The sequence below is a fragment of the Buteo buteo genome, chromosome 20, assembly GCF_964188355.1.
Source record: "Buteo buteo chromosome 20, bButBut1.hap1.1, whole genome shotgun sequence".
NCBI lineage: Eukaryota > Metazoa > Chordata > Aves > Accipitriformes > Accipitridae > Buteo > Buteo buteo.
In genome coordinates this window covers 12,775,271-12,787,508 of record NC_134190.1, presented here as the reverse complement: position 1 = coordinate 12,787,508, position 12,238 = coordinate 12,775,271, and the positions used below count along the sequence as shown (strand labels likewise).

The 12,238-nt window shown below is 42.3% G+C and overlaps 2 protein-coding genes across 27 annotated transcripts in view; one reads left to right on the top strand and one right to left on the bottom strand.

Annotated features, from left to right (window-relative positions):
- Positions 1 to 2,610, bottom strand: part of LYRM4 (LYR motif containing 4) — a 91,583-nt gene extending 88,973 nt beyond the window's left edge. For all 10 annotated transcript variants that reach the window (XR_012653692.1, XR_012653699.1, XR_012653697.1 and 7 more), the window contains exon 1: positions 2,476 to 2,610. Coding sequence is in view for 1 of the 10 variants with exons in the window: in XM_075052085.1 (XP_074908186.1) it covers positions 2,476 to 2,561 (86 nt within the window). In the remaining 9 variants the exon portion in view is untranslated. The remainder of the gene's footprint in view (positions 1 to 2,475) is intronic.
- A 2-nt stretch (positions 2,611 to 2,612) lies between these two features.
- Positions 2,613 to 12,238, top strand: part of FARS2 (phenylalanyl-tRNA synthetase 2, mitochondrial) — a 248,742-nt gene continuing 239,116 nt past the window's right edge. For 3 of the 17 annotated variants that reach the window (XR_012653691.1, XM_075052082.1, XM_075052080.1), the window contains exons 1-4: positions 2,979 to 3,116; positions 3,849 to 3,920; positions 5,397 to 5,433; positions 9,236 to 9,319. The gene's annotated coding sequence lies outside the window, so the exon portion shown is untranslated. Of the gene's footprint in view, positions 2,748 to 2,848; positions 3,117 to 3,848; positions 3,921 to 5,396; positions 5,434 to 9,235; positions 9,320 to 12,238 lie in introns of those variants that run through there. The other 14 variants (XM_075052079.1, XM_075052075.1, XM_075052083.1 and 11 more) reach the window with 8 other exon arrangements.

Here is a 12,238-nt window from a genome sequence, read left to right as displayed (position 1 = left end):
AATTCTCTCTCCCTGCTGTTAAAACCTGGCCTACACATCTGGGCCTCCAAACACTCCATAACATTTACTGCAGGACTCTGGAGATGCTCCTGTGTGTTGTTATTCTGAAGGCTATCAGCGGTGACCTCAGTTACTTTAAGACATGAGCTTCACAGTTACGGCACTAACAGTTCTTTTGGGTGGTAGAAGAAAATTCAGTACTACCAGATAACATATAGAGTATATTTACTAGGAAATTCACAAAACAAAAACACTGAATTTTATATCACAATCTATATGTACACATTTAAGAGAAAAAGTACAGCAAGCAAATAAGGAGACAGTAACCAGCTGATCACACTCCAGACGTACACTTACAAGTATGCAATAATAAAATATTCTGAAATTCTCTAACTGAAATCATGAACCAGTAAGATTAATCCTTAATACTTTCTACTTCGCTATAAGTTGGTTCTTCACAAAGTCATTAGGTTTACCCCAGGGTATTACCATATCACATTACAGCAGCCCTGAGGACATGGTGGGACTGCTTATCTTGGCACAGAAGAAGCTAGCAGGGTGTCCATTTTAGCTATGGGTGTGGCATAAACACCAAGGCAGAATTGTTGTTGTGGTCCCAGCAGATCTCTACATATAATAGCTGCTGATGGTTTCTTGCTAGAAACTGCTATTGCTTTTAGTGCTCACAAATGTGTGTATATGCCGCTGATTTTATAGTATCTAAGGTCAAGCCCATCAAAAACTGAGATAATTTCTTTAAGGAAAGGGAAAGCTTGCACCGTGATATAGTGTCAAAAAATCAGATATCCAATGCAAACACATATCTTATGATTTCTATCCTTTAGAATTTGCTAGTATAAAAACGTTAAAAGAAACAGAATGAAAAGTTTTACATTGTGTTAAGCAGAAACTCATTGGTGCACCTATCGTTCTGTGATAGTTGGCCTTGCCTTTGAGCTGCATGCCAAAATTTCCACACAGCCAAGACCCCCCAGGTACATACCTAATTTTGCGGGTACCTGGGGAGGGGGGCTGGGCTCTGGGTATGGCTTATAGAGAAGAGATGACAACAATTTCTCAGGTTCCCTGTGCTCCACCAGCAAGGGGCCAGGCAGAGGGGGGTCCACATGTGGTCCATGAGGCTGGTGACACCAATTACTGAAGCCACCACTGTGAGGTGGCGCTGGCTTGCTTCCTCCCACTGCTGTGGACTCAGCTTCCTCACTGATCACCCCCCAGCACAAACCCATTGCCGAAAACATGCCGTGGCCCAGATGGGAGTTACATTCAACTGTTCACCAGCTGCATATCTCACGAGCCTCAAGCCATCCCCATTACATACAATCTTCTCTTTGTTAGCCAGAATAACGGCAAGCTGGGATACTCAGGACAGTGAAGAGCAGGGGGAAGTCTTGATAGCAGGAGAACTAAAGAAAGAGGAGGGGAACATGATGCACATACATGTGCAACGAAGGTTTATTAGCTCCAACTCAGTTTCAGCCCCACAGCCTTTCTTCTCAAGGCACTCCCTCACACATGAGGTTTGGGGAATACTTATGCCTTTAAGAGTGCAAAGCTCATCATGCTTATACAAGTTCAAAGGCTTCTGTTCCCAATTCTTGCCAGGCTGGAGATGATTCACAGCACAGGTAGCTCACATGTCTCTGCCTGTGGTCCAACTGAGTGGTAAAGTGAATAAACTACCAGTAAGTGATAAAATTTCGCTAGTGTTGGTGGGGAGCAGCCCCTGCAAACACAGGGGATATCTGACGGAGACCTGGCCTATGCCTATAGCACGCAGGCAGACATACCATCTACCAAGAAACAGTGCATGTCTTTCACCAACAGCCAGAGAAGGCAGGCAGCCAGGCAGCAGGGTACCCTGTGCATCAGGACAAGTGAACCCTGCTCCCTCATCACACACAGCACCCTCAGCTTGGCCGCAGCACATGGTGTCAGGTTTTGGCAAGGAAGCCAGCCTCCTCCGGCACAACCAGGGTGCAACCTGTCCCCAGCTCTCCCCCGCCAGGAGAAGAAGGGCAGCCTCCAGAACAGACACGAGGTTTTCAGGCTGGGACAATCTCTCCCCTGTTCTTTTCTCCTAACAACAGGGAGGAGGGCCCATAATTTGCTGCTTTTGAGGCAGCCCGGCACAGGGACTGGGGGGCCGACCCTCCCCTGCGCCCCGAGTCGGGCCCCGGCCCAGGCCCCGGCCCGGGCAGGCCGCCGCGGCCGGGCCCGCTCTCTCTCCCGCCGCCAGGCCACAGCTCGGCCTGGGCGGCCGCTCCCTCCTCCGCGGGGTCCCCGGAGGTCACGGATCCTCTGCGCCCGCCAAAAAACGAGCCCCTCACGCAGGCCCAAACAACGCCGGCATTCCCCCCTCCTTCCCCGTTACCCCCACGCCCCCGCGGGGAGAAGCGGGGCCGGGGCCGCTGCCCGCCCCGGAGCCCGTCCCCGCCCGGGCCGGGAGCGCACCTGTAGTTGTAGCCGCCGAAGCGCTGGCTCTCCCGTAGCAGGGCCCGGTACAGCCGCAGCACCTCGGCCCGGCTGGACGCTGCCATGTTGCCGACGCCAGGCGGGTCCTCCCGCGGCGAGGCCCCTTTCCCCGCCCGCAGCGCCCGGGGCCGCGCCGGCCCCCGGAGCCGCCTCCCCGCCACCCGCGCCGGCCTCTCTGCGCGCCTCCACGGGCGGGCAGGCAGAGGCGGGGGCAGCCGCGGCGGCGGGAGCCGGAGCGCACGGGCCGGGCGGTGAGTGGCGGATCGGGGAGGCAGCGGCCGCGGCTCGGGCCCGGGCCCAGCGCAAGGCCCGGGGCGGGGCCGCGGCCTGAGGGCTCTTCCCCGGCTGAGGCAGCCCCCGGGGGGCGGCGGGCGGCTCTCCGGGCGGGTCCTGGGCCCAGCGGGTCGGTGCCGCCGCCGCCGCCGCGTTACTTGCTCAAGGCTCGGCCTGCCCTGAGGCGCTACCGCCGCTTTCCCCGTGAAGGCTCCTGTCAGCCTCGGCCGGCGCGGCTGAGAACGGCCCGAGCGCCGGCAGAGCCGGGGGAGCGTGTGGCGGGGCGCGGGGGGAGAAGAGGCCTAAGCGGCGAGGAAGGGAAAACCGGCCTTCTCATAAACTGGTCGGTGCGTTTGGGCGCACCCACGCTTGCTGTGTTGGTGTGTTGCAGGGGGAGGTGGATGCTGGCGGGGTGGGAGTGGTGTAGAGCCTGGAAAGGGGCAACAGGTGATGTGTGTTTGGTGGTTGCATTGAAGTGGCCATGGAAGGTTGGGGTGAATGGTGACCTGTGCTCGCGGGTTAGGGCCTGATGCGTTGTTGTGGTGTGGGAGCTGGTCCTCGCTCGGTATCTGAAGTTGAATTCTGCTACTTACACGGACTTGGGCATGTAGTTACAGTTCAGGTATTGCTTAAGCTAAGCAGTGAGTGTCTCTGAAGGAGGTTAGCAGGGATTTCCTGCCTCTGTGCTTTTATTTTCAATGGGAAATCTCTGTTTACCATTTTTCTTGTTTTTTTTTTCACAGTCCTGGGAAATGACTACACTGGTTTTATCAGTGCCCTCCCCTATGGTTCTCCATTTGTGCAAGTTTTCAAAAAGTGAATAACTGTGTTGTAACTTTAAGTGAATTTAACACACAGGCCCATGTGTGTTGAAACTGGCCTTGAGGAGGGCAGGACACAGTGCCTATGTATTGTATAGCCCACAGAATAACGGGTTGCCTGAACCATTTAAAAAGCAGGTTCTGTCTGTTTATTTGGTAAATCTTGGGTTTTACTCTTTTCTGCTGTGAGACTGGGGCTCTTTTTCTGCTTAAGCACCTCTTTTTTCATTTATACTTGTTCCTTTTTTTGCTGGAAAGAACACTTACCTAGCATCCTATTCTGTTGAAAGTTTTGCCACTCCAGGATAAATGTGACTTTGTAACTTACAGGTATGATGCCCCAGCTGTATTTAATAGTGATTTTTAAAAATTATTGATATAACTTATTTATAATCATTACATGGTTCCTACTTTCTCCACAGTATGTTCTGTATATAGTAGATGTTTGTATATATCCTACATGTCTCTGGCAAAAGTGCTTCAATTGTTGCTGCTAACTGAACTCATATTTTATTGTGTATATACTTTGAGTATTGTTATTTGTGTCGGTTGTGTATCTGATACAATTTACAGTTTGTTGCGTAGAACTAAAATAGTTCTATGCTTTTGTGTGTAAATAAAATAGACATGCATGGAGTTATCTCAAATTTGTCTTTGCAAGTATGCTATATTTTAGCAGCCCTTTTAGGCTTCTGGAAACTGAGATTTTCCATACGTAGCAAATTTCTTTGATATTCTCTTTATCAAAACCAAAACTAGAAATGTTAGAGGAAATGTTGCATTTTTGTAGAAAAATGTAAGCAACTGAGACACTGACAAGCATTATGTTTCTGAGGCCTTCCCTTGTAAGTTACAAAACAAAGTGTTTTGGGCTAGCTTTTGGCATTTGGGAACCCAAACAGGAAAACATAAAGCAAGCATGCTCTATAGTTGCCTGAAGGACCAACCAAATTCTCCTTGTAGCCCAAGCCATACTGTTGACACAGATTGCTATGCCAGAAGTGGAGTCCATCTGAGGTGCCGGTGCACCTATCTTTGCAGCTGTTGATGGCTGGAGTGCTTAATACATGTTAAAGCAGAACTCTTGCTTTGTGTCTGCAGATTTATTATCTTCCCTGAAAGCAGCAGTGGCAATGCTGCCCTTTGTTTTGATTGTGGGCTTCAGACAGCTTAATAGATACAGGTCCATCATGTAGAGAGCAAAACCCAGCTTTAAGAGTTTGGCAGAGTTATGTGGAATCATTCTGTAGATGAGTGTGGCAGTTATTCCATCTAATTTCACAACAGCCCTCTTTGTTATTGTCAGAAATAAAGTTTTGATGCTACAGTCTTTAGCTCTGAAAGATGGGAGACTAATTGGGAAGAAAGCAAAACACATTAAGCAAATTTTGTTTACAAGAACACTATTGATTTCATATTTGTAAAGTAATTATAAATGATTTTGAAATAGTCTCAGGTGCCAATCCTGTTCCTGAATCTCCCTGACAGTTTTTGTGATTTTTTTTTTCTATTATTTTAAAAATTTTTTTTAGATAACTGTGTTTTTCTCGTAAGGAAGCATGGAAATCTCGTATGTTTAGAATAAGCAATAAGCACATGCAATGTACTATCAAATGCAAAGTAAATATACCAAAGAGAAATAGTCTTTCTGCTTGTCTCCCTTTCCTGGCTTAACCTTTATTACACTCAAGGAGGGAAGAATAATTTTTTGCATAAACTTGTCATCTTTATGCAGTTGGATTGGTGCTGTTGACTGGAAAAACTAATTATTTTCTTATGTATTTTATTATTGCATTTTCTTGGAAGCAATGGATTATGGTCTCAGAAGTCCTCTCATTCTGCAGTAAGTGGGCATTGCCTCTGCTGTGACTGGGGTACATTTGTTTCTGCTAGCCTTCTGTGTATGTGCATCACTGCAAGCCTGCAGAGAATTTGAAGGACAGACACAGCTCAAATGGCCATTGTTGTGTTCTGTGACACTGGAGCTCAGTAATGATCACTTCATTAACTGCCTCCTCATTGCCTAGGGGGAATGCACACCTGAATTTTACCTAGACACCAGCCCAGGACCAATCAAGATATGGGCAGATGATTTTTTTTACCCCCAAACTTCTCTGGTTTAAAACTCAGTGCAGTTTTATTGTTACGTTTTATAGGGATGGGGCTAGAGACATGTTTTTCTTAATTGCAGTGATACATATAATCATTGTTGAAGTGGGTTGGTGGGTGTTCATTTGTACAGAAGTCTTTGCTTTTGGCATTTGGTCTGAGGAAGGAATGTGGCCTGTGCCTTGCCTTTCTGCATTTCTTGGGATAAATAAGCACTTTGAGAATGATATAATTGTATCAGTATGTGGAATAGTTACTAATATTTCAATTATGTAGATGTTAAAAAAAAAAAAAGGGGGGGGGGGCAAATTTGGATAAAATACCTGCAGGGAGTGTGGACTGGTGTGAAAGGAAACAGCTGTTACCTTCTCCAGAACGTTTCTGATGTTTCGTTGTATGTTGCCGAATTGTTCCTTGTGGTACAATATTTCAGCTTTATGACATGGCACTCAACGCTTTAAGAGAGCATGGGCTTTCCTCATATGCTGCTGTTTGTGTTCATTATTTTTCTTTGGGGGTCAGTATGATAATTGATTGTCATGCTATTATCATCTCTTTTAATTATTGTTTTTCAGTTTCCGAAAATGTGCTAACTTTTCTCTGCTGCTGTGGTGTGGTTTCTCCCTCTTCTTCCCCTCCCTCTTCTTCCCTGCTCTTAGTTCTTGATGTACAGTGTTGTGCACAGTGAGATCTTACCCAGTGTATAGTTGGACCTTTAAAATAAGGACCATGAATCACAAGAATTTTGGGATTTCAGTCACAGCTGTAACAAACTATAATTTAACCATTCCCTTTAGTGAGTAAGATTTCCACAGTATCAAAAGGAGGCCTTGAATAACTCTGCTTCTTTAAAAAAAATATATATTTATTTGGTTGCTCTATGGAAAAGAACATTTTTAATCATGAGGAGAAACTTCTGTGTTTCAAATTCAGCTGTGCTCCTAAATTATTTGTGTGTTTTGGAAAATTCTGCCTAAGAGTTCAAAGGGAAGAAAAAAATGGGACAAAACTCTTCTCTCAGTCACTTTTTGTGAGTTACCACATCTCTTTCTGAACTGAATTTCAGAATGTTGTGTATTGTTTAAAGTATGACTGTAAGAATAGTAATAATGGGAGGGGGGGGACCCAACCCAAACAGTAGTGGGTTTTCTGGTGTAGTACTTGGTTGTGTAAGGGAATACCTGTTTTACCACTGCTGCCCCTAAACTTTTGCTGGTTCATGATCTCTTGTGCTGCAGGCGTTGCACTGAAAGAAACACTGAATTTTGTTTTCCTTGTTGGCTTCAGTCTTAATCTAATTTCCAGTGGCCATGTGCAACACCAGAGGATTTCATGGGCATCATGTTGCCTACTAATTATGTATCATGTTAAGCAGCTGGACAGTTCAGCAGTTGTGGGATAATTTCTGGATCAGTGACACGCAATGTTGATATATACCATATTGATTTTAAAAGGTGTTGATAGTGGACATATGTTGGTAAAGTACTTTGAAATGCCTGAAATAAAAATGCTATAAAAGTCCAGAATTAAAAGGATAATTTTGTGTTACAGCAATAGGCAAGAGAATAAGTAATAGGGGATTAAAATTGCAAATAATGCTTAAATAGTTCAGTGTGTAATAGTTGCGTTAAATGCAAATGACAATTCTAACTTTAATGCTGATGAAATCCAAGGTATTTTTCAAGACAAGAGCCCAACAAGAAATGAATGTATTTTTGCTGTGTGGTTGTTACATTGAAATCTTACTGACAAACCTGATCATGAGAAGTAGGAAGGATAGGATTTATTAAGTTTTCTCATCCATGACCTCATCAATTCAGAAATGCCTTCTTTTCTGTGCTTTCCAGTGCTTCATGTAATCTAGTCTTAAATAACTTTCCTTTCTGTGGGAAAAAATTTCTACTTAATATTGTATCTTGCTGTTAAGAAATGTTTTCTGATGCTCAGCCTATGCTACCCTCTTCCCTGAGTTCATCCCCCTCTTTCATTTATGCCCCTTAGAGTCACGCAGTGTAATTCTTCTCCCTCCTCTGTGATTTACACTATCATCATGTTTCTCAATAGCTGCCATCCAGCCAGGCTGAGTTATTTTGATTATTTTTTTTTCTTCTTTTTTTTTAGCAGATATTGAAATTTTTAGCTTAGGAAGCAAACTTAGCTGTAAAACAAGGACTGATATTTTGTTTAAGAGCAACTCAGAATCTCTTTGTAGCCACCCCTGTATCTTTTTCACTGACTTGTGATTTCCAGTTTGCCACTTTGGTTACAAATGGTACTGCCAACCTTATTAGTTAAAGATCATGATTGCATCTAACATGTCTTGCCAGAGCAAAGGTCTTTCTTCTCTTGAGTTTATTTTTGGCATATATGAAGGTGTATGTGAATATGTATAAAAGCATGCACACAGTCACGTTGTGGTGGTAAAGGTCATGCTGTTCATCCTAGATTCTCTGTGCTGCAGCACTGGGAATTCATGCACAGCTAACACAGTGCTGTGGGCTTTTTTCTGGTTACCCAGTCCTGTGTCCCAGGTATGAGAAATCAAAGACAACCTGCTGTTTGTGTGCATCCCAGTTCTTTTCCTGCTCCCTGTGCTGTGGGCATAGGCCCTCTTGTTAGACCATGGGCTATTGCTTAAGTCCTTCCCTGAAAATCCACTTCACTAAGTGTTTTCTCAAATGCTTCTTGTGTGATTATTTCCTGGAAGCAATTCCTAGAGCAAAGTATTAGTAGGGGTAGAAGTATCATGTTGCTATAAATTAGAGTGGAGCTGATGTAAGAAAACATGTTATCCAAGGTAAAATAAAAGTAGAAATTCTTGTATAATATGTTGAAAAGATGTTATTGGGGAAAGGTGTGACCTCTGAGAATGGGATGTGTGGAAGACACTATTATTTTTTTTTTTTTGGGGGGGGAAAGAAAGGTTAAGCAAAACTGGTTTACAATGGATGTGTAAAGCAGCAAGGATTAAGTGGATTGTAAGTAGGCTATCTGTTTAGTTTCCTGTCTGTGTGATGACGGGAGGGGCAATGTGATTTTCCACTTGTAAGACATTTTCACTTTATATGATGCTGTATATCCATATGACTTTTTGTTCTGTTAGCTTGGACTTTTGTCCAGAAAAAAACCCAACAGTTTAAATATGAACCTGAAGCAAAGAAGTCTAAAGAGAATATTTCTAGAGAGGAAAGGAAACTATGGAGCAATGTTTTCATTTAAATGAGGAAAAAAATATACCCATATTAGCAAACTTTAGTAATGGTTGAATTTAAGATAACTTAATTTTGCATTATCCTTGACATTTTTGATCTTTCATCTTGTGTCACTATCAGTTTTATGTCCCCAGAGCTCTGCCAGCATTCATGCTAGTGCATTAGGGACACGTTTCTAAATATATCATGCTTCTAATGCATCTGTAAGATGAAATGAATTTTCAATATTGCCGTACATGCCTTCACACTTCTAGACAGAACTTTATTTTATTTCTGTTTCATGTTTTTACGTCTGGGGTGACTATGCCAAAATTTGCCTTTCAGCCAGTCCTGGAAGAGAAGAAACAAAGCACTGGCTAAAGCTAACAGGCAAAGGAAGCAGAACTGAGGAAAGATCTCTGCTTGCAGGTAAGCAATTACAAATAAATTTAGCTTTCTGAATCTATCTTTGACATCAGCACTGCCAGCCTTTTCAGGTAATAACAAGTTTTCAGTCCTCCATTTTAATTAATAATAAAAAAATCTTTCTTCATCTTCACCAACTGTTAAAGACAGGTATGCAAACTAGGTATGTTAACTATCTAATTTCTCTTTCAATATAGAATTCATACATTTCCTTACTCCTAATACAAAGACAAAGAAAATAATGAGACTTGAGATGTAAAGATAGGTAGATAATAGTAATAGGTAGATAGGTAGATGATGATAATCTTCTGGAGGACAAATTTATCATCTTTATATCGGATTATGTCCATATCTTTTAATATAATCCCTTTGAAATCTGCCCAACAACCTAAACAATAAGTTGCTGTTCAGTGTGAAAACAGGTGTCAGAATTAGGTTCTCCTTACTTTACAAACCACATAATTGATGTAAGTTAGAATCCAGCACAGGATGCTCTGGTGAATAGGAAGTGAGCTCAGTGAGCTCTTGAGAGAGGCAATAGTTATGGCTTTACAAATCCCACCATTAACCTTACAGTCTGTTATGTTCCTGTCCCCATAGCAGAATAAGCTAAAGGCAATGTGTGTCCGTGTCTCTTCATAAAGTTTTGTATCTTAACTGAAACTGGTGATGAGGGTGGATTTAGGTGGGGATGCAGACGTATGAAATGGAGCTGCCAGCTTTCCTGTAGGGATGGGTTTAACATTCTGCAGAAAGGCAGGAAAGAGGAATGGGGGAAAAAATAGTTTAAAGTACTGTTCTGGGAAGATATGTGAGAGTTCATCTGTCTGGAGTCCTGAGTTAAATATCTCCCTGTTCTAGAAGTTCTGTGATTAGCTTTTTCAGTTAGGCTTTGTAGCCCAGGATCAGCTTTGCCCAAGATCAGCTTTTGTGGTTTTTTGTTTGTTTGGGTTTTTTTTTCCCCTGCCTCTCCTGGCACTGTACATTCTTTTCTTTTCATTTATCTTTATGCAGGTGATTTTCATAATTGCTTAACTTTTGCCTTTTTTGGAGATGATTCCTGGTGAAGTAAGTGTGCTGCATCTAAAATGGAGAAAAACAGATAAACAGAGCAAATTATCAGGGTCCTCACAGAGATTTAATGGTGCTTCTTTTAAATTTTTTGTGTATGATATCAAAATTATTTTGACTGCCAAGACAGTGTTCAAGACCTTCACTAAGAGTGTTCTTAATTTTGAGAGTATTGGCGTAATCTTGTCATTTATTTTGGCTGTAAACATTTGGCTGCAACATTTGTTTTAACTTCGAGTTTATTATACTAATTACTTCCAGGGTGAAAAATTGCATAGTGCATTACAGCAGCTCTTCCCTTGGGAAGATAATATTCTAAAATGGACAGATATGGTACTGCACATGTAAAATTATCAGATATTGAAGAGGTAATTAAATAACAGCTCTCTATATAGGTTTGTTGAACTTAGAAAAGCTACTTGCTTTTTATGTTGGTACACTAGCTTTGTCAAGTTTTGTGGAAGAAAATTGTTGTGAACAGATAGAGATGTTGCTTGATAAAGGTTAGCTTTTTCTGTTTCCCTTCTGTCCCTCCCCCTCCCAGCACAGATTGTGTTACTTATTTCCCCACTCTTCCACTCCTGATGTATCTTATTCTGATAATGTCATTTTTTCATCTTTTTCTTGTGGTAGATTTTATTCTTAATATAATATTCATTCTACAAACAAACTCTGCTGGGTAGATGAAGACTTGAACTAAGTATGTGGGAACACCATGTTATTCTCATTTCTTTTATCAGACTCCCTGTGTTTATTTTTAAATGATTTTTTTTATGTACAGTATTTAAGAGCTTTTGCAGGTTCTACCAAATCCTATTTCCTCACCTGATATTAGGAATTCATTTGACCCAAGTGTCCTCTGGAATGAGAGCAGTCAGACCCTGAGTGACAGAGCTGGGCCTGTGTGGAACTTGATCTTTCAGCACATTGCAAATTGCAATTCTACAAATGGTTTTAAAGAAAAGAAAATAAGAACAATTATTATGTTTTAATTTTGAATCTCTCAGTATGTGATAGATGTGGCATTAACTGAAGATTGTTTTGTCATATGTGACCTTGAGCTATAACAACACCTTATTCTTCATTAATAATAAAGATTTGATTTTTTCATGTTATTGTTTTCTTTTTTGCCTAACTTGTAAAGCTTCTTCCACCCAGTCAATGTGTATATCTTGGCTCAAAATGCAAGAGGAGGGGCTGTTGCCTTTGTTCTTTAAAGAGTGGATGGAGAAATAACTTCTGTGTGCCATAGTTCAAGATGTGTACCCTGAGGTCTGTCTAAGTTTCCTTTCACTGAGGTTGCTCTGGAGGGAAGAGTGACTTCCAAGTATCTGGTGCCACAGAAGTGTTCGCTGATGTAATTAAAATATATGGCTTTCTCAAGGCCTTTCAAACAAAGGTTTTCTTTTGTTCTTTGTGCTGTACTTTATCTGGAGTAAGTACATCAACATTAGCAAGCCTTATAGCAGATGTTACCTGGTAACATTAAAGATAATAAAGCAGGAAGCTACTTGGGAGCCTATTATCCTAGCGTGCTGTGAGCCATAGACCCAGATATGTCCTATTTTCTAGCATTAGCGACAAAGAAAGAAGTTAGTGATACTAGTCTTGTTCTTTTTACTGTAACACGTTCAAACTTTTTTTATCTTGTGGTACCGGGACTGGATGAAGACACAATTTAAACATGTATTTTAAGTCATACTTCCCTTGCTTTGCTTGCTACAGAATATCTTGGAACTAGTTCTCCTTTAACAATTTATAGATGTCAGCACCTCTTGAATGCTGCAAAGGTAGTAGTGTTCAGGCGTAATCAAATACAGTGTTACAAGGTAGGTGTGCCTGAATACACAT